General features: G+C 51.5%; 12 protein-coding genes and 1 non-coding gene across 13 annotated transcripts in view; 8 read left to right on the plus strand and 5 right to left on the minus strand.

The window, feature by feature from the left end:
- Positions 1-296: 296 nt before the first annotated feature.
- On the plus strand, positions 297-2,277 carry BDW47DRAFT_7543 (snoRNA-binding rRNA-processing protein ENP1). Its single transcript, XM_024819765.1, has 3 exons — positions 297-764; positions 819-1,069; positions 1,121-2,277. The coding sequence occupies exons 1-3, from the start codon at positions 390-392 to the stop codon at positions 1,986-1,988; spliced, it is 1,494 nt and encodes a 497-aa protein (XP_024673760.1). The 5' UTR covers positions 297-389; the 3' UTR covers positions 1,989-2,277.
- A 229-nt stretch (positions 2,278-2,506) lies between these two features.
- Positions 2,507-3,580, plus strand: BDW47DRAFT_7553 (putative SNF7 family protein Fti1/Did2). Its single transcript, XM_024819771.1, has 2 exons — positions 2,507-2,744; positions 2,809-3,580. Exons 1-2 carry the CDS (start codon positions 2,700-2,702, stop codon positions 3,391-3,393), a joined length of 630 nt encoding a protein of 209 aa, XP_024673761.1. The 5' UTR covers positions 2,507-2,699; the 3' UTR covers positions 3,394-3,580.
- Positions 3,581-3,809: 229 nt separating this feature from the next.
- Positions 3,810-3,882, plus strand: BDW47DRAFT_t48. The gene has a single exon. It is a non-coding gene; the product is annotated as a tRNA-Lys (tRNA).
- On the minus strand, positions 3,810-4,813 carry BDW47DRAFT_102348 (RpiB/LacA/LacB family sugar-phosphate isomerase). The gene has a single exon (XM_024811851.1). The coding sequence runs from the start codon at positions 4,626-4,628 to the stop codon at positions 4,131-4,133; it is 498 nt and encodes a 165-aa protein (XP_024673762.1). The 5' UTR covers positions 4,629-4,813; the 3' UTR covers positions 3,810-4,130.
- Positions 4,814-6,381: 1,568 nt separating this feature from the next.
- Positions 6,382-7,708, plus strand: BDW47DRAFT_102353 (putative 2,3-diketo-5-methylthio-1-phosphopentane phosphatase). Its single transcript, XM_024811852.1, has 3 exons — positions 6,382-6,798; positions 6,947-7,375; positions 7,435-7,708. The coding sequence occupies exons 1-3, from the start codon at positions 6,493-6,495 to the stop codon at positions 7,540-7,542; spliced, it is 843 nt and encodes a 280-aa protein (XP_024673763.1). The 5' UTR covers positions 6,382-6,492; the 3' UTR covers positions 7,543-7,708.
- Positions 7,709-8,284: 576 nt separating this feature from the next.
- On the plus strand, positions 8,285-10,402 carry BDW47DRAFT_7603 (FAD-binding oxidoreductase). The gene is made up of 2 exons (XM_024819784.1): positions 8,285-8,931; positions 8,991-10,402. Exons 1-2 carry the CDS (start codon positions 8,383-8,385, stop codon positions 9,858-9,860), a joined length of 1,419 nt encoding a protein of 472 aa, XP_024673764.1. The 5' UTR covers positions 8,285-8,382; the 3' UTR covers positions 9,861-10,402.
- Positions 10,403-10,485: 83 nt separating this feature from the next.
- BDW47DRAFT_102356 (phosphoketolase family protein) lies at positions 10,486-13,600 on the plus strand. Its single transcript, XM_024811853.1, has 2 exons — positions 10,486-10,867; positions 10,936-13,600. Exon 2 carries the CDS (start codon positions 10,943-10,945, stop codon positions 13,382-13,384), a length of 2,442 nt encoding a protein of 813 aa, XP_024673765.1. The 5' UTR covers positions 10,486-10,867; positions 10,936-10,942; the 3' UTR covers positions 13,385-13,600.
- A 239-nt stretch (positions 13,601-13,839) lies between these two features.
- On the plus strand, positions 13,840-15,296 carry BDW47DRAFT_102357 (putative mitochondrial carrier protein (Rim2)). The gene is made up of 4 exons (XM_024811854.1): positions 13,840-14,064; positions 14,125-14,181; positions 14,247-14,898; positions 14,951-15,296. The coding sequence occupies exons 1-4, from the start codon at positions 13,934-13,936 to the stop codon at positions 15,158-15,160; spliced, it is 1,050 nt and encodes a 349-aa protein (XP_024673766.1). The 5' UTR covers positions 13,840-13,933; the 3' UTR covers positions 15,161-15,296.
- A 1,456-nt stretch (positions 15,297-16,752) lies between these two features.
- On the minus strand, positions 16,753-16,988 carry BDW47DRAFT_124090 (uncharacterized protein; the record flags this gene model as incomplete). Its single annotated transcript, XM_024816184.1, has 2 exons — positions 16,753-16,805; positions 16,865-16,988. The coding sequence occupies 2 exons, from the start codon at positions 16,986-16,988 to the stop codon at positions 16,753-16,755; spliced, it is 177 nt and encodes a 58-aa protein (XP_024673767.1).
- A 2,766-nt stretch (positions 16,989-19,754) lies between these two features.
- BDW47DRAFT_124091 (F-box protein) lies at positions 19,755-21,163 on the plus strand (the record flags this gene model as incomplete). The annotated part of the gene is made up of 2 exons (XM_024816185.1): positions 19,755-19,913; positions 20,018-21,163. The coding sequence occupies 2 exons, from the start codon at positions 19,755-19,757 to the stop codon at positions 21,161-21,163; spliced, it is 1,305 nt and encodes a 434-aa protein (XP_024673768.1).
- Positions 21,164-21,310: 147 nt separating this feature from the next.
- On the minus strand, positions 21,311-23,322 carry BDW47DRAFT_7650 (cytochrome P450). Its single transcript, XM_024819798.1, has 2 exons — positions 21,840-23,322; positions 21,311-21,782 (listed from the first exon to the last, which is right to left on the minus strand). Exons 1-2 carry the CDS (start codon positions 22,954-22,956, stop codon positions 21,367-21,369), a joined length of 1,533 nt encoding a protein of 510 aa, XP_024673769.1. The 5' UTR covers positions 22,957-23,322; the 3' UTR covers positions 21,311-21,366.
- Positions 23,323-23,574: 252 nt separating this feature from the next.
- On the minus strand, positions 23,575-24,688 carry BDW47DRAFT_116280 (isocitrate lyase/PEP mutase family protein; the record flags this gene model as incomplete). Its single annotated transcript, XM_024814901.1, has 3 exons — positions 23,575-23,646; positions 23,698-24,182; positions 24,244-24,688. 3 exons carry the CDS (start codon positions 24,686-24,688, stop codon positions 23,575-23,577), a joined length of 1,002 nt encoding a protein of 333 aa, XP_024673770.1.
- Positions 24,689-25,982: 1,294 nt separating this feature from the next.
- The window catches only part of bgt2 (GPI-anchored beta-1,3-endoglucanase EglC), a 2,653-nt gene continuing 1,748 nt past the window's right edge, over positions 25,983-26,887 (minus strand). Inside the window, exon 2 of the mRNA XM_024811855.1 lies at positions 25,983-26,878. Coding sequence (XP_024673771.1) covers positions 26,198-26,878 — 681 coding nt within the window. The 3' untranslated portion in view covers positions 25,983-26,197. The remainder of the gene's footprint in view (positions 26,879-26,887) is intronic.

Genomic DNA, 26,887 nt, shown 5'->3' on the forward strand with positions numbered 1-26,887 from the left:
AAGAGTTGAAGGTGGAAAAAACATAGGCGCAAGATGGATTACTACGTCAAAGGAGGCGGTCAGTAAGGGTACTGCTGGCAAAAGAGCTGACAGCAATCTAAGCGGTAAGCTAAGCGGTAAGGATATCTACCGCCCTCTTCCCCACCTGGAAATTTGGGCCAGCTCGAGGAGGGGAAAAAAGGGCAGAAAAAAAAAGTTTGGCAGCAGTGGTCACATGACCGGAAATTTACACACATTTTCCATATCGTGCTTTATCTCCGCCTTGGCATCCTGGCGATCTAAGTCTCTGAGAAAAAAAAAAATTTGTCCATCCTCGGTCCTGTCTTGCAGTTTCGATTGGGAATACTTTGAACCTATAGCTTTACCCAAACCGAGGGAAGGCAGCCACGATGCCCAAGGCAGCTGCAACTCGCGCCACCGCTGGTGCGCGCAGACATAATCCTCTCGCTGAGGATATCGTTACTGCAGGCCATATTCGGGCCCAGCCCGGCAAAAAGAACAAGCGTGTTTCGCAAACGGGCGAAGACAATGAGGATGGCGAGCGTTTTATCGACGCGAAAACGTCGCGCAAGATCCTTCAAATCGGCCAGGAACTAGCCGACGAGGATGCCGCCGAACGGAAATCTATCGCGGGACCGGTGCCCACAAATGAGCATTCGGCGTTCGACTTTGGCTCTCGACCGGAGGACGATGAATTGCTGTCGGACGACGAAGGAAACATGGAAGAGCAATGGGGCGACGAGGAGGAAGAAGTTGAGGAAGTGGTATGGACACGGCTAGATTCCCAAAGAAACTCTCCATGCTGACTTATTCAACAGGAAGTTGATCCGAATGATCTCGATTTATTCCATAAATTCATTCCTCGCGACGACGAAGACCCGATATTCAACCCCTCGGGGCCAGAATCCCGTGGCCAGAGCACGAACCTGGCTGATCTCATTCTGGAGAAGATCGCAGAGCATGAAGCAAAGCAGTCTGGTTCTGGCGAGAGCGGGCCATTCGTCCAAGGTGGTGGAGCGCCTGAAGATGCCGTTCAGATCCCAGCTAAGGCGATAGAAGTTTATGAAAAGTGAGCACCTTGGACCGGCACTTGCATGTCTAGGATTCTAACATAGACCAGAGTTGGCATGATTCTTTCCCGCTACAAGTCCGGACCTCTCCCAAAACCTTTCAAAATTCTCCCTTCGATCCCCAACTGGCCTACCCTTCTCGATATCACCCGTCCAGAGTCGTGGACCGCCAACGCCACTTATGCTGCAACAAGGATTTTCATCTCGTCCAAGCCTGCGGTGGCGCAGGAGTTCATCTCCATGGTTTTGCTGGACCGTGTCCGCGAAGAGATCCGTGAGACCAAGAAACTCAACGTCCATACGTACAATTCCCTGAAGAAGGCCCTATACAAGCCGGCTTGCTTTTTCAAGGGATTCTTGTTTCCTCTTGTCTCCGGCGGCATGTGTACCCTGCGGGAGGCTCACATCGTCTCGTCGGTCATCTCTCGAGTCTCCATCCCAGTGTTGCACTCGGCCGCCGCATTACTGCGCATGTGCGATCTTTCCGCGGAACAATCCTCGAGATCGCTGGAAAGCACCGGTGCTGTGAATATGTTCATCCGTGTCTTCCTGGAGAAGAAATATGCTTTGCCCTACAAGGTCATCGACGCTCTTGTTTTCCATTTCCTTCGCTTCCGCGCCAACGACGAGGATTCGATCATGGCGGACGGGCACGCGCGCGAAGCCAGCAAAGCATACAAACTTCCCGTGCTTTGGCACCAGTCATTGCTAGTGTTCGCACAACGCTACCGCAACGATATCACCGAAGATCAACGAGAGGCGCTCCTCGACTTGTTGCTGGTTCGCGGACACAAGGATATCGGGCCCGAGGTCCGACGAGAATTGCTGGCGGGCAGAGGACGTGGAGTGGTCGTCCCTGACCCCGAGAGACAGAGCGCTCTTGAAGCAGGAGATGATACCATGGATGTTACGGCGTAGCCGATGTCCATCGAACGGGTCGGGGACCAAGTGCGCCGGCTGGAGGAAGGCGTGTACATTGTGCCCTCCTCAGTCACTTTCTGTTAGATACCTTTTTGGTCTTTCCATTCCGCCTATTTTTCTCCAGGAGACACCTTAACGGCATATGTTTATGTCTCTATGACTTGACATGAGTTTTCCTTGAGTTTATTCATATTTATTTGTGGATAGGAGTTTATCACGGCATTTACCTTGTTTCTTTGTTATGCACATATCCCTTGATCTTGGTTGAATGAATTGCGAATCATGGTCTTTGTAGGCGTAGTAAAATATTTCGATACTCCGACCCAATATGGTTGTGTGGTAACTTTTTCATGAAATATACTTAAAAAGTCCATTGAAATCAATGTACATGTGGCTTACCTAACTGAGAAGGATGCACTAGATGGTCTGGGTACTCCTCGGGCTGATCCCTGTTACAGATCGGGGTGACGTTGCCACACAAGGCTCCCCTCACTCATTCTAGAATCTTTCGACCACGAACGTTGCCTCCCACTTGCTTGCGCCAGAAACTGCCTCTCACCTACTCGACTTTGACATCTTTCTCACTTTTTTGTCTTCGACTTTCGCGGTCTACTTGATATATACGTTGGAAATATCCATTTTCCATAACCAACCCCACAAAAAAGAAAGCGAAACCAGAAGAAGCGTCCCACCCCCGCCTTAATCAAAATGGTTCGCAAGGATCCAATCTTCGAAGCCCGGACTAATGTCAAGGTTGGACATCCTTCCCGTTTAGTTTCATTAATCGGGGTAGCTAATCGAAAACATTTTTGAATAGTTACATTCCAACAGGCTCAAAAAAGAGGCTTCTCGCGCAGAGTCCACCTTCAAATCCGAGAAAGCCAAGGCCGACAAGGCCATGAAAAACCGCGAATTCCAAATCGCCCGCATCCATGCCTCGTCCGCTGTGCGCGAAAAACGCCGACAGGTTACCCTGAGAGCGGAAGCCGCTCGGGCTGATGTGATAATCAACGAGCTCAAGGCGGCGCAGAGCACTCGCGACACTTCTCGGACGCTGGCGCTGGCGTCCCGGGGTCTGGACGCCGCATCGAAGAGTGTCAACCTTGAGCATCTGGTCTCTCACGCGAACAACTTCCTTGCACGCTCGGAAGATTTCAAGATCGCTAGTAGTGCTATTGAGGATGTCGCCTCGGGGATCTCGATGCAGGAATACGGTGCGGAGGGAGAGACTGATGTTGACCGTTTAATGGAGCAACTTGCTGATGACGCCGGCGTCGATATGCGAATGGCTTTGGAAACAAACCCGGCTCCGAAGGAAGATGTCAAAGATCAGAAGCAGACCGACACGGAACTCGAAGATGGGCTGGGGGCCAGGCTACGTGCTCTTCGCGCGGCGAATTAAACCAGCACCGGGCTTTCTCGATCCTTTTCGTCTGGTAGGATTGTGGAAGGTGGTGTCTTGACAGCTGCACATCTATCCCTTTCGTGCTTTAAGATTTGAACTGTCAACCCCCATGCAGTCCCGTTTTCACTTTTCTTCCCTATGGATATTAATGAAGTTACGCCCTTTTTATGGTAATAACACGAGCCTCTTTTTTTTTGGAATTGTTTCTAATTTCCTGTAACAGCATATCTCTTATACGATGTTCATGGCATGTTTTCTAAACCATTTTTTCTAGGCGGGCGACAGGTGATGGTTGGGAACGTGTTTCGGGGTCCTTTCTAGCATTGTCATACTCTTTTTTCAAACCGTGATGAACAAGTATCTAGTATGGCATGTTTCTTTATACAAACTGTTCGAAGGTGAAATCACCAGTTGCCTGGCTAGCTCAATCGGCAGAGCGTGAGACTCTTAATCTCAAGGTTGCGGGTTCGACCCCCGCGTTGGGCTTATGTTTTTCTATTTTCTACTTTCTACTTGGCTGTAAGGTGTTTTTTCTTACAGTGTCTGGCTTATTCGCACGTTGCATTACGTCTATTCCTGGTTATGTCTTGATCTTTTGCTGTTACGGTTGTGGTAGCCAATTCTCTTACATGGTCAGCCTCGCGGACTATTCAGCTCTGGTGACAACTTCAAGGGAGATCGCTTTCTTCCCTCTTCATTACAGTATGATATGATTACAGTATGATATAACAATTCTATGACGCCGCAACCCCCACCAAATCCCTCTCATAATTATGGATCGTCTCAATCTTCTGCGCACTGGCACTCTTCGGATCGAACCGATGCTGCACCCACTCCGACGCCAACTTCTTCGCCAACTCCACCCCGATCACCCTCTGCCCAAAGCACAGAACCTGCGCATTGTTGCTGAGCACCGACCGCTCCACGCTGAACGGGTCATGCGCGGACACCGCCCGGATGCCGGGGACCTTGTTCGCGGAGATGGCGACGCCCATCCCGGTCCCGCAGATCAATAGCGCGCGGTCCACTTGGCCGGCGCGGACGAGCAGAGATGCGTGGACGGCGGGATGGGGGTAGGCGGTTTTGTCAGCCGGCGAGTCGACGCCGACGTCTGTGACGGATTCCACGAGCGGGTGGTTTTCAAGGGCCTCCTTGACGGCTTCTTTGTAGTCGTGGCCGGCTTCGTCGCAGGCGATGGCGATCCTTAGGGGTGTGGTGTTGACGGTTGCCATTGTGTTGGTTTTGTTGATGTTGGACTTTAGGATGGAGAAGTTGTTTTTGTTGTTCTGCAAGGGGGTATTGATGTTGGGAGGTTTGATGTGTCATGGACTTCTCCGAATGCACACATGCACGCAGAGACTCCAGATGTTATATATGAACACCTCCCTCCCTGAGAATGGACGGTTGCAGTCACCACTTTTTTAAGCTCAGATGGATCGGTCAACCTTAATGCCAATCAGTGTCAACTGTCTATGACGTCGGCTCAAAAGCTTATTGAATGGAGTAGCGGACTATTCCGCTACTATTCATCGAATAAAGTGTTCTACATTGTTCTAGGCCAAATTAGAGATGTGTTGAATCTCTCTAAGAATAAAAAGGCAAGTTATCGCAACTGCGCAAGAGATTATCCATGATTATCCCCTATATCTTCATTTGTTGTTGGAGACGACGCCGCATGCGGTTTTCTTATGTGCACCATGGCCTTATCCGTCAATTTGATAAAGAATAAATGGGACACTCGTTGTTCCTTGATATTCATATATATATATAATTATGTATGGTTGTTTCAATAAAGAAACTTCCTAAAACAGTTTCATTTGATTCAATGGATTGTTCTGCCTGTACTGCACACTATATATAATATGCAACCGCCCCATCCTTAAATTCCATCACAATGGGGTAGTTAATAGAATGTTGCGTCTCGAACGCCCAATGCCCATACTTTGCTTCTTTATCTGGCTCCACAAACCACTCCATTCCCCACCCGGGGTTTCAATGACCCCATAATCATACTCTCCTACTCTATTGTACCAAGGATAGTGGGAGGAGACAGTTTTGTTATGGTGATGGTCGCCACGATGGAACAGCCTACGTTGAGGCTGTTGTGACAACAACAGCCACATCTCAATACCAAATGCTCATACGTCACATGGAAGGCCGATAGCACACAGACATGATTTGGTTGTCGTGGTGCTCTAAACGGAAACGATGAGCATTCTATCTCATTCCTTGCGATAATAACTGACGCTATTTCGTGATCGCCACAGTTGATATTATATTTTCGTGCTAAATATGCGGTCCAGACTTTCTTCTGTATGAAGGGAGTCTACAGAGATGAGAATGCACAGCTTAATAAAGCGCCCTATTGGGCTGATATTCGAGTATTCAAACACCCAACACCCGTGATACCGCCAAAAAGGCAATATCTTCATCAGTACTATCCGTGGTCATATGTCATTTTACACGATGATGGTCTTAAGTTATCTGGTTAAAGTGGTGGATGGTGGATGTGATTCATGGGAAGGTCTACCGAGGACTGTGAGTCTCCGTCTTGGCCACAGGTGGCAGAAGAGCCCGCCAGACTCTTTTGCATTGGAACAATGACGTTAATCTTAATCAGCCAGGAGAATTCACCAATCAGCGCAACAGTTCGGTCGGCATGCCGGCGGGATGGGATTTCCCAGTTCTAAAGCCAGGCCATTTTTCCTTGTCTTGGCCCTCTGGGTCCACACATATGCCGATTATTATAGGCTTTGCCTCTGGATCCGCATTTCGCGCCCACCACGGCCCTCTCTCGGTGGAAACTGGGAAAGAGTCGTAAACCAGTCGACGATGTCTACGTCATGCTGCCCTGGAAGTGCCTCAGATTGTGGCCACCGTCCATTTGCCACGCGGGAATATAACCATGCCCGACACCCCAATCGGCCAAACCCTTTTTAACTCTATTCACCATATTGCCCAGCACAAACACACCAAACAAAATGAGAAAGACAGTTTGCTTTTCCGGTAAGCCACAAGCCAGGAACACGAGCCAGGAACGAAAGATCCCCGCCGGACGCTAACTACCATATTGTAGATTTCGATGGCACCATCTTCATGCAAGACACGGGCCATGTGCTCGTCGACAATCTAGGCTGCGGATCGAAGCATCGGCAGCTCATTGAGGAGCAGATCAAGTCGGGGCAGCGGTCCTTTCGCGAAGCCTCCGAAGAGATGTGGGGTTCGCTCCAGGTTCCCTTCGAGTCTGGGTTCGAAGTCATGGAGAAACAACTAGAGATGGACGAAGGCTTCCAAGATTTTCACCAATTTTGCATTGATAAGGGTATTGATTTCAACATCATTAGCGCCGGGCTGAAGCCTGTCCTACGGAAGGTGCTGGACACTTTCCTTGGAGAAGACAAGGTGCGTTTAGAATCTTATCTTTTTTACCCTTTCTATTTGCTTTTTTCTTTTCTTATTCATACCTCATGTTTCACCATTACTTTGGCTTTGGGTGTTTCGGTTTCCTCCTTTGGTATACCGAACAATGATATAACTAACCCAACGATAGTCTTCGAAAATTCAAATCGTGGCCAACGAAGCCGACATCGGTAGCGATGGGTCGCAGTGGAAGCCCATTTGGCGACATGAAACTGAACTGGGTCACGACAAATCTATATCCATGAAAGAGGCTCGTGCAGAGGCTGCGGCAGATTGCATCGACGGCGAGATTCCTCTCATTATTTTCATCGGCGACGGTATCTCTGATCTGGCAGCAGCTCACGAAGCAGATGTTCTGTTTGCACGGAAAGGTCTTCGCTTGGAGGAATACTGCATCGAACACAAGATTCCGTACATTGCCTTTGAAAGTTTCTCGGATGTGAAAAAGTCTTTGGAGAAGATCATCAAGGAAGACGAGGAGAAGACCGGTGGCGTGGGAACGCCGGCGCGGTTTAACCCGCGTGCTAATATGTGGAGACGCATCTCCAGCAGACAAGCGGTACGTTGGGATTATATCTGATTTGAGTATAGGACATGGCTGATTTGAAATGCCCGCAGGTTCCTAAGCTCGTTGCCGCGACACCGAAAGAAGAGAAGATGATGTTCTGGCCTGAGACCTTCTCCGAGTATCAGCCCATGACCGATGCGAAAAAGGTGTCCACTTAGACTTTGGTGTTATAGCTGGGTGTAGGTCCATTCACGTTGGCGTTTTTGGAACATACCCTAAGGAGTCTATTTTCTTGATTAGATAGAGTACAAATTATTCTTCTATGTATATACATATTATAAATCTTGTTCATATCATCGTTATGCGGTCTCTAGACATGCACCGTAGCACCTCAAGAGTTGCTCAAGTACAACCACGCACTATCAGGACAACTTAGGCCCTCTGTTCAATCTTAATGCTATTTGATTCAGGGGTCCCAATGAAGGGTTTCATCCTCCTGACACAGTAGAATTGAACAATGCCCGTACTCAAGACAATGGACCACGCATGTCAATGAGGAAGTATGAACCAACAAGTTCAAAGATTCAAGTTAATGATATTCCTAGACAACAAAGTCCGAGGTTCACCTGCCGCATTGCGCCATTTCGCGATCGTCGCGTACAAACGGCGTATCCAACGTATTCGACGTATTCGTCGTATTCCGGCCTCTCTTCTCCGCACGAGCATCACAACTACTCCATAAGTGGTAAGCGGCCTAAGCCCCTTGAAGATCGGTACTTCTTCTTCCCCTACCCACCCCGCATGAACCGGCAAATAACGGTTGATAGGGTTGATATTAAAGGATGAATTCCCCAGACCCATCCTAATGATGATCTTCAGCAACAATCTGAATGTGACATAACCGAGGTCGGCATTGAACTCAATCAGCTGTTAAGCCGTCCTTGTCTAGACCCGAAGATGGGCCAGGAGAATGGCGACTATAATTCCCCCGCAAGTCCCCCTTTGCCCTCTGGGGGGCAGGAGGAATTCCCGTGGATCGCATCACTCCCCGCCACAACATGAAGATCCCGACCATCCTGTCGTTCGGCGCCCTGGCGGCAGCCTCGAGCATTGACGTGTGCGAGAAACTTCACAAACATTACCCCGAGTACACTGTGTGGGACCCCTTGAGCCCGCAAGGCCCCGAATCCGCCCTCAATGCCTCCATGTACCGGACTGCGCGCTCCGAGTATTGGAATGGAGTCAATGCGAGAAACCGTCCGGCGTGTATCTTCTTCCCGTCCAACGCCGAGCAGGTTTCCGACGCCGTCAAGCACCTGAACGAGCATCCCAACGCCGAATTCGCTCTCAAGTCCGGTGGCCACAACTTCAATGCGGGCATTTCAAGCACGGCAGGAGGGGTCCTGATCTCTTTCAACGAGAACCTCTCCTCGGCGACCCTGTCCTCCGATGGCAAGAGCTTCGAGGTGGGTCCCGGTGCCAGATGGGGCGATGTCTATGAGGCGGGGGCCAAGGACAACAAGATCGCCGTTGGAGGCCGACTCTCCAACATTGGCGTTGGCGGCTTCATTCTGGGAGGGGGTCTCTCTTACTTGTCAGCTCAATATGTAAATAAAACCCTTGCCCTTTTGAAGCATAGGGACGCGAATTTCTGACAGATTGCTAGGGATTGGCCTGTGACAACGTGATCGACTTCGAGGTGGTCCTCGGAAATGGCACAGTCACCCACGCGAACAGCAAGACCAACCCAGACCTCTGGTGGGCACTGAAAGGAGGCGGCAATCGCTTCGCCATCGTGACCAAGTTCACCTTGAAAGCGCACCCCGCCGGTGTGGACGGCAAAGTCTGGGGTGGTATCCGGTTCTATTCTCGCAACGACCGACAGGCCGTCTTCGAGGCCGTGTCGGAGTTCGTCCGGGACTACCCAGACCCCAAGTCCGCCGTCATTCCGACCTTCGACTTTGGTCTACCGGGAGCAGCCGTGTCCAACCCGGCTCTGTTCTTCTTCTACGATGGACCGACGCCGCCTGCGGGTGCGTTTGGAAGCTTGGACAAGATCAAGCCGTTGCTGAACACCACGGACACCACGACCTATCCCGAGCTGGCCGACCAAACGGGTGGAGGCAAGATCTATGGCATTAACGCGGCAGCCAGAGTGAACGCATTTCCCAACCTGGACCCCAAAAAGACCAGCGAGCTTTTCGAGGATCACTGGAAACTATACCAGGACCAGATCAAGAACGACTCGAGCCGGAACATTGACATCCAGATCGGCACGTTCACCCCCCAACCCGTATCCGTCCTGATTGCCAAAGCTTCGCAGGCCAACGGGGGTAACGCCATGGGACTGCACCCCGACCACGGGGACCGCATCTGGGTAGAGAATGACCTGATCTGGGTGAACCCCGTATGCAACAACGCGTGCCCGACATATCTGAAGAATATGGGAGACGGTGCCAATTCCAAGTTCGACGAGAAGTTCAAGGGACAGAAGCCCACCAACTACAAGTCCGGCGATGTGGAGTTCATCTCGTAAGAACCCTCCCCCCTTCTCCTTAGTTGTCTATCCGTGGAAATACTGACGTGGATATATCAGGCAAAACCCGCTGTTCATGAACGATGCCGCTGATTATCAGGACGTGTACTCGAGTTATGGAGAGGAGAATAAGGCGAAGCTGCAGAAGGTTGCCAAGGCTTATGATCCGAAGGGTTTCATGAAGAAACAGGGTGGTTGGGACCTGTAGTCGGACGGTGTATGCATCCGTGTGGTCCGGCCGTCAGGGTCAGGAGTATGTCCGAGTGTGGCCATGTCCACTGAGAGTCAATATAGTATGAGGTCAATAGACAGTCAAAAGTAGTCAGCTCGGTCCCTTGGTTGTAAACTCCACAGGAAAATCCCCAGTCATCCAGCGCTCTTTATTCCTTTGTGTTCGCTGTAAGATGAATAGCACGGACTTGTGACGGCTATCTGAGTACCCTACCCATAGATATGAATGAATCTTTCCATGGCAATTTGCTTAAGTAGGAATTACTCCAGGTAAACGAGGGAAACCCCTTGATTGATGCAGTGACATGACGTCATGGTACCTCGATAAAAGCGACGCTTTTGATAGTGAACCTTATCAGATGCATCATCCAGCTTATCGACTCTCACGGCCATGATCAGATCACTTTTCAGCAATTACAATGTCTCATCATTCATCTCTACATCCTGTTCTTTCTTACCTGAAGAGTCAGCTGAAGAGTCAGGGACCAGAAGGACCTGAACCGCATTGCAACGTAGTGGTGACGGGTTGACACCTATGTAGACGTCATTGACTTGCCGTCTTCGACTTATCCGTCACACGAACACAATAGTAGTGCGTAACAATGTTGCAGAGGATGTGCTCGTCAGCGAGCTTATATATCTGCTGGCGCTCAGGAACTCGCTTCGAATGTGGAAGTACTGATTTACCCGCTTCGTTCTGTCTTACCCACATGTGGCAGATCTTTGAGGACGGATAACCACATCTATCATCAACAGTAACCCATCGCAAGAAATAGGTATGTACTTTGTATATCTTCTACTGACTAAACCTCACCTTGGTCGCCATTGACTAACTCCACGGCAGATCAATCATGGCGTCGAACGCGGACAAAGCCAGCATCACTGTCTATGGCCCAACTCGCTCCACAGTGAAGGGCGAGCCCCTTGAGGCGCAGGAGCTGAAAAAGATGGACACGTACTTCCGAGCAAGCATGTACCTGTGTCTTGGTATGCTCTTTCTGCGCGACAACGTTCTCCTGAAGGAGCCCTTGAAAGTGGAGCATCTGAAGGCTCGACTCCTGGGCCACTGGGGTTCGGACGCCGGCCAGTCCTTCACCTGGATTCACATGAACCGCCTGATCAAAAAGTACGACCTGGACGCGTTTTTCGTTTCCGGTCCGGGCCACGGTGCGCCAGGCATTCTGTCGCAGGCGTACCTGGAGGGCGTCTACTCTGAGGTGTACACCGACAAGAGCGAGACCGAGAAGGGCATGCAGAAGTTCTTCAAGCAGTTCTCTTTCCCCGGCGGTATTGGTAGCCATGCTACCCCTGAGACACCGGGCAGTCTCCACGAGGGTGGCGAGCTTGGGTATTCGATCTCGCATGCCTTCGGCAGCGTCTTTGACCATCCTGACCTGATCGCCTTGACGATGGTGGGCGACGGTGAGTCCGAGACCGGGCCTCTGGCGACAAGCTGGCACAGCACGAAGTTCCTCAACCCTATCACTGACGGCGCGGTTCTTCCTGTGCTCCATCTCAACGGATACAAGATCAACAACCCGACCGTCCTGGCGCGTATCAGCCACGAAGAACTGTCGAATCTGTTTGCTGGCTACGGCTGGACTCCGTACTTCGTGGAAGGCAGCGACAGGGAGAGCATGCACCAAGCCATGGCAGCAACCCTGGAGCAATGCGTCGTGGAGATCAAGAAGTATCAGAAGCAGGCGCGAGACTCCGGAAAGCCATTCAGGCCCCGTTGGCCCATGATCGTTCTCCGAACCCCCAAGGGGTGGTCTGCCCCGAGAGAAGTGGACGGAAAGTACCTTGAGGGATTCTGGCGCGCGCATCAGATCCCCCTTCCCGATGTTCTCAAGAACCCCGCCCACCTGAAGCTGTTGGAGTCATGGATGAAGAGTTACAAGCCGGAGGAATTCTTCGACTCGAACGGAACGCTGAAGCCGGAGCTCAAGGCCCTTGCACCGAAGGGAAACTCCCGTATGAGTGCCAATCCCGTGACCAATGGGGGCTTGCTTCGCAGGCCCCTCGACATGCCGGATTTCCGTGACTACGCCTTCCCTGACATCGAGCCCGGTGTCTCGATCCGCGGAAGCATGATCAACATGTCGAAGTTCCTGCGAGACGTGATCGCGCGGAATATGACCTCGTTCCGGTTGTTTGGACCGGATGAGACCGAGTCCAACAAGCTGGCTGAGGTTTACAAGGCCGGCAAGAAGGTGTGGATGGGCGAGTACTTCGAAGAGGACAAGGACGGAGGCAACCTCGCTCCGGCGGGCCGTGTGATGGAGATGCTGAGCGAGCATACCTGCGAGGGCTGGCTGGAAGGCTACATTCTGTCTGGCCGACACGGTATCCTGAACAGCTACGAGCCGTTCATCCACGTCATCGACTCCATGGTCAACCAGCACTGCAAGTGGATCGAGAAGTGCCTTGAAGTCGAATGGCGTTCCAAGGTCGCCTCGCTTAACATCCTTCTCACGGCCACCGTGTGGAGACAGGATCACAACGGCTTCACCCACCAGGACCCAGGCTTCCTGGACATCGTCGCCAACAAGAGCCCGGAGGTGGTCCGCGTCTACCTCCCACCCGACGGGAACACGCTGCTCTCGGTCATGGACCACTGCTTCCGCAGCGTGAACTACATCAACGTGGTGGTCGCCGACAAGCAGGACCACATCCAGTACCTGAACATGCAAGAGGCCATCGAGCACTGCACCAAGGGCGTGGGGATCTGGGACTGGGCGAGCAACGACCAGGGCCAGGAACCAGACGTGGTGATGGCGGCATGCGGCGACGTCCCCACCCAGGAGGCCCTCGCAGCCGTCACACTCCTCCGCGATCATCTGCCCCAGTTGAAAGTCCGATTCGTCAACGTGGTCGACCTGTTCCGATTGATCTCCGAGACCGAGCACCCACACGGCATGTCAGACCGCCACTGGGTGTCGATCTTCACGGACAACAGGCCCATCATCTTCAACTTCCACTCTTACCCGTGGCTCATCCACCGCATGACCTACAGGCGTCCGGGGCAGTGGAACCTGCACGTCCGCGGATACCGCGAGAAGGGCAACATCGACACGCCGTTCGAGCTGGCGATCCGCAACCAGACCGACCGATACAGCCTGGCGATCGACGCTATCGACCGTTCTCAGCATCTGGGGAACACGGCTTCGGGGGTGCGGGAGAAGTTCATTAATTGGCAGCTGGACGCCAAGGTGGCGGCCTATGACGACGGGATCGATCCCGACCACATTCGGAATTGGACCTGGAAGTACCCGAGAGTGAAGCAGGAGTAGGCATTGCTATATAATATGCGATAGTTGTTTTCATTCACTGTTTATATATGTTGTCAGCTGCGTTTCGTCATTCTCCAGGACTGTAATTTTATTGTAGTGCGCTTAGTGAGATATGGTTTTGGTAAGACATAGTGAGACAAGAGAATATAATAGAACGGCAATTGCCAGCACGAAAGATCATATTTCGGACTCGTAAGTTGAAGAGGGTCAATGAACCTATATTCGAAGCTGTATACGAAGGTAGATGCACGTAAGGCACCAAGGTATCATCCGGACAGCCGATCTGGAGGCAGCATTGTCCAGCCAATCACAACGAATGATGCATCAACTAGTCAGCCGCCTCACCGCCTCCTCTCACCGCCCCGAACTGCCGGGTGGCTACAAGGTAAAAAATAAAATAAAAAATAAAAAGAAGAATTTCCCCGACCGGGCCAGACCGAAAATCCATGATTAAGTTTTCTTTTCCTTCATAAAAGAACAAGTTGCTGGAGCAGCAGAGGACGCTTGATTTCCCTTTTGATACGCGTCGATCTCGTCATACTTGAGAATATGCAGTCCCATGTCCACAACCCAGCCGATCCGGCTTCGGATTCGTTGCCCCCGACTCTTCCGACTGATGAATTGGCTGGCCAAAAGGGCGGTTCAGCTTTCGGATCATGGTCTCATTTGATAGCCGGCGCGTGAGTGATGTCTCTCACCGATGCCTGTCTCTGCGATATGCTAATCTCTGATATGTATAGAGCCGGTGGTATGGTCACAGCGGTCTTGACCAGTCCGCTCGATGTTCTCCGAACACGGTATGCTGACACGTCCATATCCTCGCGATGTCCGCGCACAAGGCTAATCAAACGATAACGCGCAGGTTACAAACCGACTACTATCAGACCCAGTCAGCCGGTCGCTCAATCAAAGCGCCGCATCCCCAGTTCCGCCAGTCCTTCTACCGCTCATCCATCGTCCATTTCCGCGAAACGTTTGCCATCCTCTTCAACATCCATGCCGTCGAAGGCTGGCGCGGGATGTTCAAGGGCCTCGGCCCCAGTCTGACGGGCGTTGTCCCCGCCAGCGCGGTCAAGTTTTACGCATACGGCAACTGCAAGCGTCTTTATCCGGAGCTCTTGGGGCTCGAGAAGGACTCGACGCTGGTGCATGCCCTGTCGGCCGCCAGTGCGGGCGTGGCGACGGGTTCCGCCACCAACCCGATCTGGGTCGTCAAGACCCGTCTACAGCTTGATAAGGCCGGCGCGCGGCGATATAAGAACAGTCTGGACTGTTTGAAGCAGATTATACAGCAGGAAGGCCCGAAGGGTCTCTACAGAGGTCTGACGGCCAGCTATCTGGGCACCATCGAAACGACGCTGCATCTCGCGATGTACGAGAAGATCAAGGGATTGATGGCGAAGGAAATCGACCTCGAGGGGAGCAAGGACAATCAGCTAGTTCAGGGCTTGGCGCTGAGCGGAGCTTCCGGACTTTCCAAGCTATTCGCATGCTTGATCGCGTACCCTCACGAGGTAACACCCCATTTTTCACCATACATTGCACAGTCGATCTAATATTAAACAGGTTATTCGCACCCGACTGCGCCAGGCCCCCATGGCCGACGGCCGACAGAAGTACACAGGCATCCTCCAGTGCGCGCGACTGATCCTGAAGGAGGAGGGCATGATCGCGCTGTACGGCGGGTTGACGGCGCATCTTCTCCGGACGGTGCCGTCGGCGGCGATTACCATTGGGACGTATGAGCTGGTTCTCAAGGTCCTGGAGGGACGGTGATTGTATTTCTCGAAGAGAGGCGAGGCCTCCTGACTCCCCCTTCATGTATTATAATAGATGTATGTATGATAGATATAGAACAGGCTGCTACGATACCCTGTATGATGAAATTGGACATTCAGCGGGTGTTTCTTTTATTCTTGTTCGTCGGAGAGTACTCCGTCGTGTTCAATACTTGATGCTACGAGTATCCTCGTTTAGCGGTAAAGGGCTGATGTAGGCCAGGTGGTAACAACTTAAGTTATGGTATTCATATCAAATACGGAGTGGGACGGAGTCAAAGTGATCAACGGACTTAGTACTGGAGTATTTTATAGTACTGTAGGTCCTAAGTAGGCATCAGTTTCTTTTAATAACAATAAAACAGAATGAGACAAAAGAAAGAAAATAAGATGAATAAAAAACACCGACAAGATGAAATAAACAAACCTATATCTGGCAGATGATATAACGCAAATAAAATAAATAAAAAAATAAATAAAAAAAAAGGGCTGAAAGGATCGCTCCGGTGTCAACGGCGAAGAGACATATGTAATAACCCGTGGATACGAACGAATCCACCAAGTGATTTATTTAATCTTTTTGTTTTTCCAATTCTTAATCGGATCTGGGCTGGATGATCGCCGGTGGACATCAGGGTAAGGTAGATCGGACCACTTTCCGATCGTTTAGATGGAACTGTTCGACGGATAGTTACTCCGTATAGAATCAACTAGGTATTAGGGAGGATAGGGCAACCTCCAAAGACCATTAACGAGGACGATCAATCAGACGGCTGTAGGGTACAAAGTACTTTGATGGTACTGATCGAATTGCTATAATAAACCAACGGAACGAAAAAGAATAACTCAATAGATAGCTCGAATTTGGTGGCGGGTTTGGCGTCTTTCTAGAACATCCACTGTGGGTCTTATTTTTTCAATCATTCATATATATATTTTTTTATATATTATTTTATATGTATAAATTTGAAGACAGGGATTATTAAATCCTGACCAGTCTGCTGGGAATTATCCGCATGGATGGATTAAAGAAATGACGCACCCTATAGAGGATTCTAGCTTTGTTTCCGGTATACAGTATAGCATATAGTCTATCATGTTGACACTTCGATGCCCAACTGGATATCCGCCCAAGACTGAGTAGAAGACTCTCAAATCAGCCAACAACGCGAGGCGTGATCCATCTGGTTACACCGGGACGCTGCTTGAGTTGGCCGGCTCCACTTTGTTTCAGGACGGGTGTCTTGCTTTTTTGTTCTAGTTGTTGGAAGCAAACAGATCTTCTAGGGGATTATAGCATAGAATTCCAGAAAACATAGAACGATTAGGAGGAGAAAGGAAGATTTGATACTAGAGCGGACATGCGTAGTATACGTCCCGACAGCTGTAGAAGTCAATCTACTCTGTAATATTCAATAAAAATTAGATGCAAATGCGAGTTTAATGCTAAGTAAACGCTCGTGGTATATAAGACAACAAAAGAAGAAAAAGAAGCGATGCAAAAACGCCCATGCCAAGAATAACCCAACTCCGCCGATAATCCAATGCGAGAACGATCATGATAACGCGTTTGAAGGGAGATGCGCGAGGCTAGCCCGACAGGTTGGACTTTTGGGCCTGACCGTTGACCATCCTTTCTTTCTCTGTTTAGGTTAGATTTGAATTCTACTATGAGGAGGGGGATGGAAGGTTGGGATCATACCTCGGGCTTGTTGAATCTGGCGAATGGTGTCGTTGTGGATTTGCTCCCAGCGGGCTTGGTATTGAGCGAGATCAGAGGCAGAAACGGTGCCATTTGGTTGTTTGGTTGAGTCTGTCTTGTCCATGATAGCTAGGTAGATTGGTTGGAGGTTTGGTCGGAGATATTGGAGGATGGGATCAAGTGGTCACAAGGAGATGTAGTGACAGAAAGGTTGAAAAGACTGAGACTGAGACTGAGACTGAAGAGACAGAGACAGAGGATAGAAGGATGATGGTGTGTTGTGAGAAGCTCTGAAAGACAGGGAGAGAAGTATTTATAGAGGATTCAGAGTCACGATGATGGTACCACCAACATCCACATCCACTTCCACTTCCGAGACGACTCTGACCAGCATGATCTTTGTCAATCATTTCCCGTCCCCTTCAACCTAGTCAAAGTCGACCTGGTCAGAATAGACCTGGTCGCACATCGCCATGTGGTTGTGGTTCGGGATGGAACCAAGGGCGGGTACCCTTTCCTTTGGATCCCGGCTTCCCCGTCAGATTGGGTCTGTATCCTTTCTTTTCATTTTCATTTTATTATGATTTCGGACCTTGTACTTTGGTCATGGATGGTTGAAACGGTGCCGGGGAGACGGGTCGTTCTTTCAGTCTCCCTTGCGTGGATCAAAGACAACGGTATAGATCGGATGGATCATGGATGGATCATTTATCAGTGGATTGGGATTCCGATTGGACGGGGAAGACTTATTCGATGGGTACTTTCACTTGGTACTTTCATACCTATATACCTAGGAGACTATTAGAGTCGATCTATCAAGATACTGTGGGACAGCATGTCGGGAATTCGGTCAGGCTGTTATTGGTTCTTACTTTCCGTGACTTCATTGTTTGGGTTCCGTCAACTGGCATATCCCACAGTAAGGTACTTTGCTTCGAACACCAATTCATAAATCAACATACAAGAAAACAAAGAATATATGAGATCCACTCATTCTTCACTCATTCTTTCAGATCTGATTTGTTGACGATTATTGATCTATACCAATGTACCATTTTTCATAACCGCCCATAGCGATGCCTGTCCGTCTGATTCGCCGGCTCATCTCCGGCTTTTTTATACACGGTCGTCATGACATCAGACTTCTTCAGCTGTCAATCAGATCAACACCATGACAGACTCACGATTGACATTGTTCCTATCCTCCTATCCTCTGGTTACTCAAATTTGTCTCCATCACGGCCCAGCTTCACCGCCACTTCTACTCCATCATCCCCCTCCCTCCTCATCCACACCGCCATCGTTCGAATCCAATCGTGTCGGTCCACTTCGGGATCCCTGGAAATGATTCCCGACGGTCATTCCTCCCTCCTTTGGCGGTGTGGCGTCTAGGGATCCTGGCCAGGGAATATCTCCTACATCCTACATGCCCAAAGAGCTCTCGGAGTAAAGGCAAACGATCCTACGATGCGACCATGAAAACAAAACAACAAAGACGGCCCGGTCCCAACGGCAGCAGACCTGTGGAACCTCACCATCTCCGATCCCAGATCGGCTCCTCCCCTGTTCTCCGGCGGGGCGCTGCCACCGTGACGTCGGCGTAGAGACCCTGGATCATGCTACAGCGGAACATACCTGAAGGGCACCAGTGGGAGAGAAAGGATCATGCAAGGTCGGAAGTCCACAGCATGCCCCCTCCCCCTCCCAAGCCCTGCTTGACAGGGAATGCCGGGGACTGAGAGTCACATCGGGCCTGCATCGGAATACTTCGCCTCAAATCCCCATCCCACCCCGTGACCGTGACCGTGACTGTGACCGGGGGTTGCATGGCTACCTAATTACGACGCGATGTCCGAATGGCAATATCATTTGCCGGGCCATGGCCGCTCCTGCAGTTCCGTGATGGTCAGGCGCAAGGCTGCTCGTGCTGAACTCTGTGATTGGAGTTGGTGCGGCAGCGGAGCAAACTTGAGGGAATGGGATCGACTTTTCTTCTTTTTCTCTTGCAATTCCGGACGCAGACAGCATTCGCCGCGGAATTTGCATTCGACCTGAGTGGTCTGATGCAGCCCAAAGTCACCCGGTTGGTCCTACGCAGCTGCCTTTCTCAACACCTCCACCGACTCGTTTTGCGCCGTAAGGCAGAGGCTGTGAGAGTGATTTCAATGCGGTCGGGGATGTAAGAGATATACCCGTCCGCCCAGCGGGTGGACATATGACTCATGACAGCATGCTCGATGTATCTGCTTTGCAGACCTGATCTGCCTGACTGGTTGCCTACTGCCTATCCGCTGAGCTTTACTTCAGTGTCTTAAGTATTATTGCCGATCCTCCTGCCCAACATTAGTGCTTGACTACCATCAAGATGCATGGCTTGGCTACGCTCTGCAAGTGTATTGGTTGGTTCCCAGTTTCAACAGTGCAAGCACCGAACTGCGTCTAAGGCGTTGATGTGGCTTGCCAAGTCGTCTTGCAATCCTTGTTCCTTAACATATGTATCAAGAACTATACGTAGTAGATACCGTCAGAATATAATCGGCTGTAGCAATATAGATCGACAGTAAATCTTGGCACAGCCACTATCCGCTAGACCAAAGATAACATATATCACACTAAGTATACAATGATTGACGAAAATCCAATGTCATGATATCTTGTAGCTGAGTAGTAATCCCTTCATTATTTAGTTAGTTAAAACATCTCCTACTACTCCGTACCTACAGATGCGTCGACAGTAAACAAAGCGTCCTATTGGCTTTGTAGATAGGTTAAGTGGACCCTACCCATCAACCTTCTCCGCGATAATGACCTACAGTGGAATTCTAGCAGAATCCCATCAAAACCAGACAATAAAACCATATATCGTTATAACTATACAACAGCATGCAAAATGCCAAACCTCCTCCACCTCCCAACAGAAATCCTCCTCAGCATCTACCACAACACATCCAACATCGACGACGTGCTGCACCTGGCGCGAACATGTCGGCAGATGCACGCGATTTTCAACGCGCCGCGGAATCGCGTTGAGATCTTTCGCTCGGTTATAGTATGCATCCTCCCCATCTATCCCCTTCACTAAGACATCAATAATTTATTCATACTATCCCACGTAAAGCCTACAGTAATAAACCACATAACTAACAAATCCAGAAAAACACCCCCCACCACAAAACAGACCACCAAATAAGCTACCTCCAAGATCTCCACTCAACCCTAGAGACACTCTACGGCGCCAACAACAACCTAACAATGGGTTTCCTACGCCCGTCAGACAAGATCTTCACCCACGTAGACTCCCTCCTAGACAGTGACAAGTACATGTCAGACCAATTCGTCTGGGACACAGTTGCCCGGTGGCACGGTATGAAAGTCCTCTTTTTCGGGCTGTACTGCGATGAGTCCGTGCACGCGTCCTACGTCAACTCCACCCCGCCAAGAGCGCAGTTCAAGGAGTCGAATCGGTATCGGGATCGACTTGCTGCTGAGGCGCCGTTGGATCCCCCAGCTGGTGTTACTATCCCGATTGATAGTGCGGAGCGGAAGAAGGGGTGGCGCGCCTACGAGCGCTTCTACCAAGCCCTAACGCTCCACTGGGCCGTCATCGAAACGCTCTGTCTAGCGCGCGCAGCATCGTACTCTTCCAGCGCCGAGCGCAACGCGCGCTTCGAGCACATCTGGACGCAGTGGACGGATACGGGGAGTTCGCGAAGCCTTTCGACAAAGGTCGACGTGCTGGAGGTAGTCGAGTTCGTGTGGGGGTATCTCGGGCGAAAGGTATTTCAGGAGAAAGACGTGATTGTGACGTGGGTGGGTGGGACGAGTGCGTTCGATGAGTTCTGCGATGAGGAGGAGCCGGTGGGGACGAACTGGATGTATTTTGTGCGGTGTATGATGCGGTATTTGCGGCCTCCGCATATACTGGAGCTGCTTTTGGGGGTTGTGTGGAGGAAGGATCGGGAGGGGGAGGGAGAGGGGATGGATAGGGTGGAGTATCTGAGACGGGTAGGATTCTTCGATGAATCCGCTGGGGTTGTGGAGAGGGAAGATGAGGAAGAGTCAGATCCAGATACGATGTTCAATATTGGGGGGTTGCAGGAGGATGTTGCGGTGGGGTTGGAGGCGTGGGCGGAGGGGTATGAGGTAGATGTTGATACTGAGGCGCAGTGGGAGGTGTATCGGGATAAGTTGTGGGGGGCGGAGATGCGTGGACGGGTGCTGTTTCGGGAGGAGAGTGAGGAGGGGTTGTTTGGCAGAGTTACGGGGGATAGAGAGGAGGGGACTTCCAAAAAGAGCTAATATTGCTGATAATGGTGGCCGTGCTGGTGGGCTTGAGTAGGGGACATATCGAGGTTGGTATTGGCCCAAGGCGAGGCATGCACGGCAAGTAGATAATAGATATAGACAGATAGAGACATAATACTAGCAATCACAATTTACAATGCCAACGCAACAAGAATAGTTACAGTATCATAAATCATCAACTCACAGATCAAGGCAAATCAAGGCCGTACACTAACCTTCGTCCCATTCCGTGAACAGAGCGTCAACGTCAGACTCTCCTCCCAAGGTCCAGGATCGCGGCTCTCGAGCGTCGCAAACCGCTGCGCCAGACGCACAGTGACATAGCCCGCCTCCGTCAGCGCGTACTGCTGCCCGACGCAGATGCGCGGGCCGCCGTTGAACGGCAGATACTCCCAGCCGGGACGGATGTCGGCCCATCGTTCCGGACGGTACTCGTTGGCGTCGGGCCCGTAGATGTCTTCCCGTCTGTGCATGGAGTACACGCTGTAGGCGACGATTGTGCCTTTGGGCACGAAGACCGGGGACTTGCCGTCGGGGCCGCCGCCGACGGGGAGGACCGTGTCGGCTACGGCTAGGCGGGAGTTGGACGGGACGACGGGGTGGAGGCGAAGGGCTGGTATATGTTAGTGTGGAAATTAGGATGGTTGACTCATTTTCGGGGGTTGCTTACATTCGTTCATGCAGTATTTGAGATAGGTCAGATTGCGGAGCTGTTCGTAGGTAGGGGCGCGACCGTCCAACGTGGCGATCTCCTCGCGCAGTTTGTTCCAGATGCGCGGGTTCTTGGCTAGCATGAAGAACATGTTGCTCAGTAGGGAGGCGGTGGTGTCGCGCCCGGCGAGGAGAACATTCATCAGTTCGTCGCGGATGCGACGGCGGTCGCCGGTCTGGCGCGCCAGTCCAGACAGGAAGTAGTATCGACCGTTGGACTCACCGGCGCCGGCGGCCTTCTCCTCGTCGTAGCGGTCGCGCACCTTCATGGCCTTGTCGACGAACTCGTCGACCATCTCGTGGCAGACGCGGTTGCATTCGTCGGCCTTGGAATTCCGGTAGAAGCGACGCAGGCCGCCCAGACGGGCTTTGATGGCCGTCGCGTCCTGGGCGTAGTTGAAGGCCTCGGCGAAATCGGGCTTGCTGTCGTCGTTGACGCGGGAGAGGCGCTTCTTCAGACTGTGGACGCTGTGGCCGAAGAGGAACTCGGTGGCGGAGTCGATGGTGTAGCCGAAGAAGAGATCCTGCAGATCGACGGTGCTTCCGTCGGTGGGGATCAGGTCGAAGAGGTCCGCCATGAGATCCTCGAACAGGTCGAGGTGGGCGACCTGGTCCTTGACGAAGTTGGGGCGGATCATGGCACGCGACTGCGCCCAGTGGGCGCCATCGGTGGTGAAGATGCCGTGGCCGAGCAGGGGGCCAAAGGACGAGATGCGGTTGCCGAGGCTAAAGTCCTTGAACTTGAGGGAGAGGATGGTCTTGACGATGAGCGGCTCACAGGTGAAGATGAGGTTGGTGCGGATGCGGGTGCTGGCAAATGTGTTGCCGAAGAGACCGAACCGCTTGATCGCGCGGTCCAGCATGACATGATCTTTGCCGGCTTGTATCATGCTGTAGATCTCGTCGAGGCCAAAAAGGGGATCCTTGCCCATGATACGCACGGGGGGGAGACAGTTGTTCTCCCGCGCCATGCGGCGTTGGGCCCATTTGCGCTGGAGGACGGAGACGAGGTAGAGCAGGGCCACTACGGCGGTCGCAATGACCGCCACTGGCGAGTGGATGCTCTCTAAAATCATGTCGCTTTGTAGGCAGTTGACAGTGAGGTGGTTTGAAAAACCTTGTCCAGGGGTGTGATTTTGTACCCCAAAACCTGACTGCTGGGTGGATCGGGGTTTTATAACGCTAGACCGATGAAATCAGAGTTGCATGGGGTACAGGCAATAGTTGGACCGAGCAGGAATTATGCTAAGCATAACCCGGCAACCTTAGGGATCGGCGCTCAGACTTGGTGCAACCAGTTGTATTTCTTTGATTATTTGAGTAAATCGGCCGAGGCCGAAGTGGAGGCATCTGGGCCGCTCAGGGATGGCATCCCTGTTAGGCATTTTGTAAGGTACCGAGTTATGCACTTTCTGATGATGACAATGGATATTCTGGAAAAAAGACACGAGAAAGGAGAGACGAAGAGAAGTGAGGAGAAAGAGAGATAGAAGTGAAGCCAAAGAGAAAAGAAGAAAGATCACATGTTTGTGCCTGAGTTATGCATTCCAATTATGCGTTATGCTGATGATATAATCTCGGTCGGGGATATGAATCTCCCCGTTATGACGTATGCGGAGACACTCAGTCCGAACACCGAGTTTACTCTCTACAGACAGAAGACTCTGGACAAGAGTTGTAGGCAGAAGCCAATATCAAGTTCCTTCACTAGTCTGAGGCGGGTGAACCAAGCCCTCCTCCGTATATTCGTACCGGGTCTCTTGGTCCTGCAGGATTGTCAGCCTAACTATTCCCGTACATAACTGTAATCAACTCACCCAATATCGGTCAAATCCGACCCCTTCGCACATCTCCGAATACCCCAGGATCTGCGGTGGCGGCGTCCCATCCACCATACTCCGCTTCAACCCCTCCAAGGCATCCCGAATACTCTTCAACCGCGCAGCGACCAGCGTCCACGGATACGCGACCGCAGCGAACCCCATCCGAGCGAGCTCCCCAGCAGGGAGATTCTCCGTCTTGCCGCCCTCGATGATATTCGCCAGCATAGGCATGTCCAACTCCCTGACGCACCGCGTCATCGCGTCCCTGTCCGGAAGGGCCTCGACGAAGACGGCATCGGCCCCAATGCGCTTAAACTCGGCGGCGCGCGCCATCGCCTCGTCCCACCCGTGGATCAAGGCGTCAGTGCGCGCCAGGATGAAGATATCCCGGCCTTCGTTGCGCGCGTCACATGCAGCCTGGATGCGCGCGTAGGCCTCGCCTCGCGAGACGACGGATTTCCCTTTTGTGTGACCGCATCCTGACAGATTACATTAGCTACCCTTGAACACAGCCCAAATAGGTTGATAACGGGAACTCACGCTTAGGCCAAGTCTGATCCTCAATCATAACGCCCGCCGCGCCCGCCGCAGCGAAGGACTCCACCGTACGTCTAACATTCATAGGACTGCCGTAGCCCGTGTCGCCGTCAGCCATGAGCGGAATGGACGTGACGCGCACGATCTCCTGGATGCGAGCGCACATCTCCGCCATGGCGATGTATCCCGTGTCGGGGAGGCCGAAGGAGCTGGCGACGGCGAAGCCAGACAGGAAGAGCATGGGGAATCCGGCCTCCTCGATGAGTCGCGAGGAAAGCCCGTCGTAGCTGCAGGGGAAGGCGAGGATTTTGGACGGGTCGCGATGGGCTTCGCGCATCATGGCGCGGAGGCGTGATGTTTGAGGGGAGGGGGTGTGTCCTTTGACATTTTGGTTGGATTCGGGAGTGGATTGGGAAGAGGAGGGATTGAAGGGATACGGGGTGGTCATGGTCGTCAATGGTCTGGTTAATTGCGATGCGGTTGTTGAAGGGGGAGTGTCAGAATTGGTCGTTGAGGGGCATGTCGTCATTCGCCGATCGTTGCCGTCTGTTGTCCATACTGTAAACACCACACTGCATCGGCGTCCTGGGTTGACATGGACATATACATGCGATGCAATTGCCTAATTACGTCTATACAAATGATCACCAGTCCACTGAACGGTACACATTTACATGCATAAGCAATCTACATCATTTTGGAGAATAATGTCGCCTCACAACCATACAAGTCATGCCCATGTGATAACCCTGATCTCAAGACACTCGTCTAATGACCAGGGCCTGCCGTCTAACTATCAGATCAAGCCGTTATTTTCTATATAATGTATCAGAATCTATTGAGCAGACATTCTCTTTTGGACCCATGATCTGATCAAGGGCAATTCTACTGTCAGGGACCACACTAAGAAAGCATATATACCGTACTCGATGTTGCTTTATCAGTCATCAACCAGATCAAAACATGCAACAATATTGACAATATGTCGCAGTTGGGAGACTGAATCTCCTCAGTTTCGTCCGTACTTGTTTTACTACAAGTAAGAGGGCGTTGAACCTTGAGATACATAGGTGTGATGCAAATCAACCACGATACGACAGACCATGATGACACTGAAACGTTACTCTACCTGTACTCAGCTCTAATTATTCTATGAACTACATAAGAAGATTCTAACAAATCCCCACATTCCTCAATTTTCCCCTCCCTTACTGTTCCAACTACAACCAACAGATCCAACATTCCCAACACAGGCAAAGAATGTTGAAAACAGCCCTACCAGTCAATCCTCCGATTCGAAACCACTATTCGACCATCCATGGTTCATTCTCCTCCAATTCAGGTTTCTCTCTCTTTCTAACACTACACCCGAAGGAAGTCACAGTAGGAATTGCAGTAGGCCGGGTAGTAGTGGTTCTGCACAGTGGATGGATGCCGGTTTCGGAAGGACTCCACACTGGCCATGATCTGGGGTTTGAGTCGCATTGGAGTGACAATTCTTTGATCTCTGGTTTACCGTCACTTGAATGTAACTCTAGTGGATTGGATTGTCTGGGATGGATGTGGATCGGTACCTTACTTTTTTAAGGTAAGGAGTAAAGAGTGAGTTTGGTCAATAGTTTAGCCTACCAGTTTTCTTCTTGTCAGAAAGCAGACTTTTTCTCTGGTACAGAGTGTACTCGAGAGTGTCGAGTCATGTTCAGTCAATCTATGGTTTACTTTAGCACTACAATAATGACCAATACAAATTATTAAACCAGAATTAATAACCAATCTAAACGAACGACAATTTACCATATAATAGGATCCTAACTTCTAATCTAAAAGACAAGTGAGAAGAAAAATAGTAATAATCAAAAGGATCTCAAAACGCCCCGAATCTCTTTCCACCACAGTAGTAGTACAGTAGGAGTAGTATGGATAGGATCAAGTAAGGTAAGGAAGGAAGGAGGCAAAATTAGACCGCCACAACAACAGCAAACATCAGCACAACAATGCCAAACACCGACCCAGTCAGCTGGGTAGCACCGCTAGTAGCGAGCGGCACGGAAGCCGACGACGAGGCGGAGCCCTCGGACTTGCCGGAGCCAACGCCGGAGCCAGAGCCTTCAGAGGACTCGCTGCCGGAGGTGGGGTGAGAGGAGACGGCTGCCTTGGTGGACGAGACGACGATGGAGGAGGCGCGCGCGGACGCGAGCGTGGGGGCGCGAGAGACACCGGAGCTGACGGGGACGTTGGGGCGGCCGGGGTGGGCGGTAGTCTGGGTGCTGGGGATGACGGCTGAGGAGGACACTCGGGAGGTTCCGGCTGAGGAGCCCGAGCCCGAGGAACCGGAGCCGGCGGCGCCAGTGGATGAACCAGAGGAGGCACCGGAAGAACCGACGGCACCAGCGGACGAACCAGTGGATGAGCCAGACGAACCAGCGGACGCGCCGGTGGACGAGCCAGTAGACTGGTCAGAGCCAGAGGCCGAACCGGTAGAGCCAGCAGAGGAGCCAGTGGATTGGTCGGCGGAGCCGGAAGAGGAGCCGGCGCCAGTAGAGCCAGCAGCCTGTTCAGCAGAGCCAGACGAGGAACCAGAGCCAGTGGATGAGCCAGCGGACGAGCCGGTAGAGTCAGCGCCAGTAGAGCCAGCGGCCTGTTCAGC

Source organism: Aspergillus candidus (assembly GCF_002847045.1).
Source record: "Aspergillus candidus strain CBS 102.13 unplaced genomic scaffold BDW47scaffold_11, whole genome shotgun sequence".
NCBI lineage: Eukaryota > Fungi > Ascomycota > Eurotiomycetes > Eurotiales > Aspergillaceae > Aspergillus > Aspergillus candidus.

What these genes read in the sequence shown, in the direction of transcription:
- BDW47DRAFT_7650 (XM_024819798.1), bottom strand. Translation starts at nt 22,956, where the DNA reads ATGATTTTAGAGAGCATCCACTCGCCAGTGGCGGTCATTGCGACCGCC. An exon ending in CAAATACTGCATGAACGAAT is followed by an intron (nt 21,783 to 21,839) that starts GTAAGCAACCCC and finishes AACATATACCAG; the next exon opens with CCCTTCGCCTCCACCCCGTC.
- BDW47DRAFT_102357 (XM_024811854.1), top strand. Translation starts at nt 13,934, where the DNA reads ATGCAGTCCCATGTCCACAACCCAGCCGATCCGGCTTCGGATTCGTTG. An exon ending in TCTCATTTGATAGCCGGCGC is followed by an intron (nt 14,065 to 14,124) that starts GTGAGTGATGTC and finishes TGATATGTATAG; the next exon opens with AGCCGGTGGTATGGTCACAG. An exon ending in CTCGATGTTCTCCGAACACG is followed by an intron (nt 14,182 to 14,246) that starts GTATGCTGACAC and finishes GATAACGCGCAG; the next exon opens with GTTACAAACCGACTACTATC.
- BDW47DRAFT_7553 (XM_024819771.1), top strand. Translation starts at nt 2,700, where the DNA reads ATGGTTCGCAAGGATCCAATCTTCGAAGCCCGGACTAATGTCAAG. An exon ending in AAGCCCGGACTAATGTCAAG is followed by an intron (nt 2,745 to 2,808) that starts GTTGGACATCCT and finishes ATTTTTGAATAG; the next exon opens with TTACATTCCAACAGGCTCAA.
- BDW47DRAFT_102348 (XM_024811851.1), bottom strand. Translation starts at nt 4,628, where the DNA reads ATGGCAACCGTCAACACCACACCCCTAAGGATCGCCATCGCCTGCGAC.
- BDW47DRAFT_102356 (XM_024811853.1), top strand. Translation starts at nt 10,943, where the DNA reads ATGGCGTCGAACGCGGACAAAGCCAGCATCACTGTCTATGGCCCAACT.
- BDW47DRAFT_7543 (XM_024819765.1), top strand. Translation starts at nt 390, where the DNA reads ATGCCCAAGGCAGCTGCAACTCGCGCCACCGCTGGTGCGCGCAGACAT. An exon ending in AGGAAGAAGTTGAGGAAGTG is followed by an intron (nt 765 to 818) that starts GTATGGACACGG and finishes CTTATTCAACAG; the next exon opens with GAAGTTGATCCGAATGATCT. An exon ending in GCGATAGAAGTTTATGAAAA is followed by an intron (nt 1,070 to 1,120) that starts GTGAGCACCTTG and finishes AACATAGACCAG; the next exon opens with AGTTGGCATGATTCTTTCCC.
- BDW47DRAFT_7603 (XM_024819784.1), top strand. Translation starts at nt 8,383, where the DNA reads ATGAAGATCCCGACCATCCTGTCGTTCGGCGCCCTGGCGGCAGCCTCG. An exon ending in CTTACTTGTCAGCTCAATAT is followed by an intron (nt 8,932 to 8,990) that starts GTAAATAAAACC and finishes ACAGATTGCTAG; the next exon opens with GGATTGGCCTGTGACAACGT.
- BDW47DRAFT_102353 (XM_024811852.1), top strand. Translation starts at nt 6,493, where the DNA reads ATGCAAGACACGGGCCATGTGCTCGTCGACAATCTAGGCTGCGGATCG. An exon ending in CTTTCCTTGGAGAAGACAAG is followed by an intron (nt 6,799 to 6,946) that starts GTGCGTTTAGAA and finishes ACCCAACGATAG; the next exon opens with TCTTCGAAAATTCAAATCGT. An exon ending in GCATCTCCAGCAGACAAGCG is followed by an intron (nt 7,376 to 7,434) that starts GTACGTTGGGAT and finishes AAATGCCCGCAG; the next exon opens with GTTCCTAAGCTCGTTGCCGC.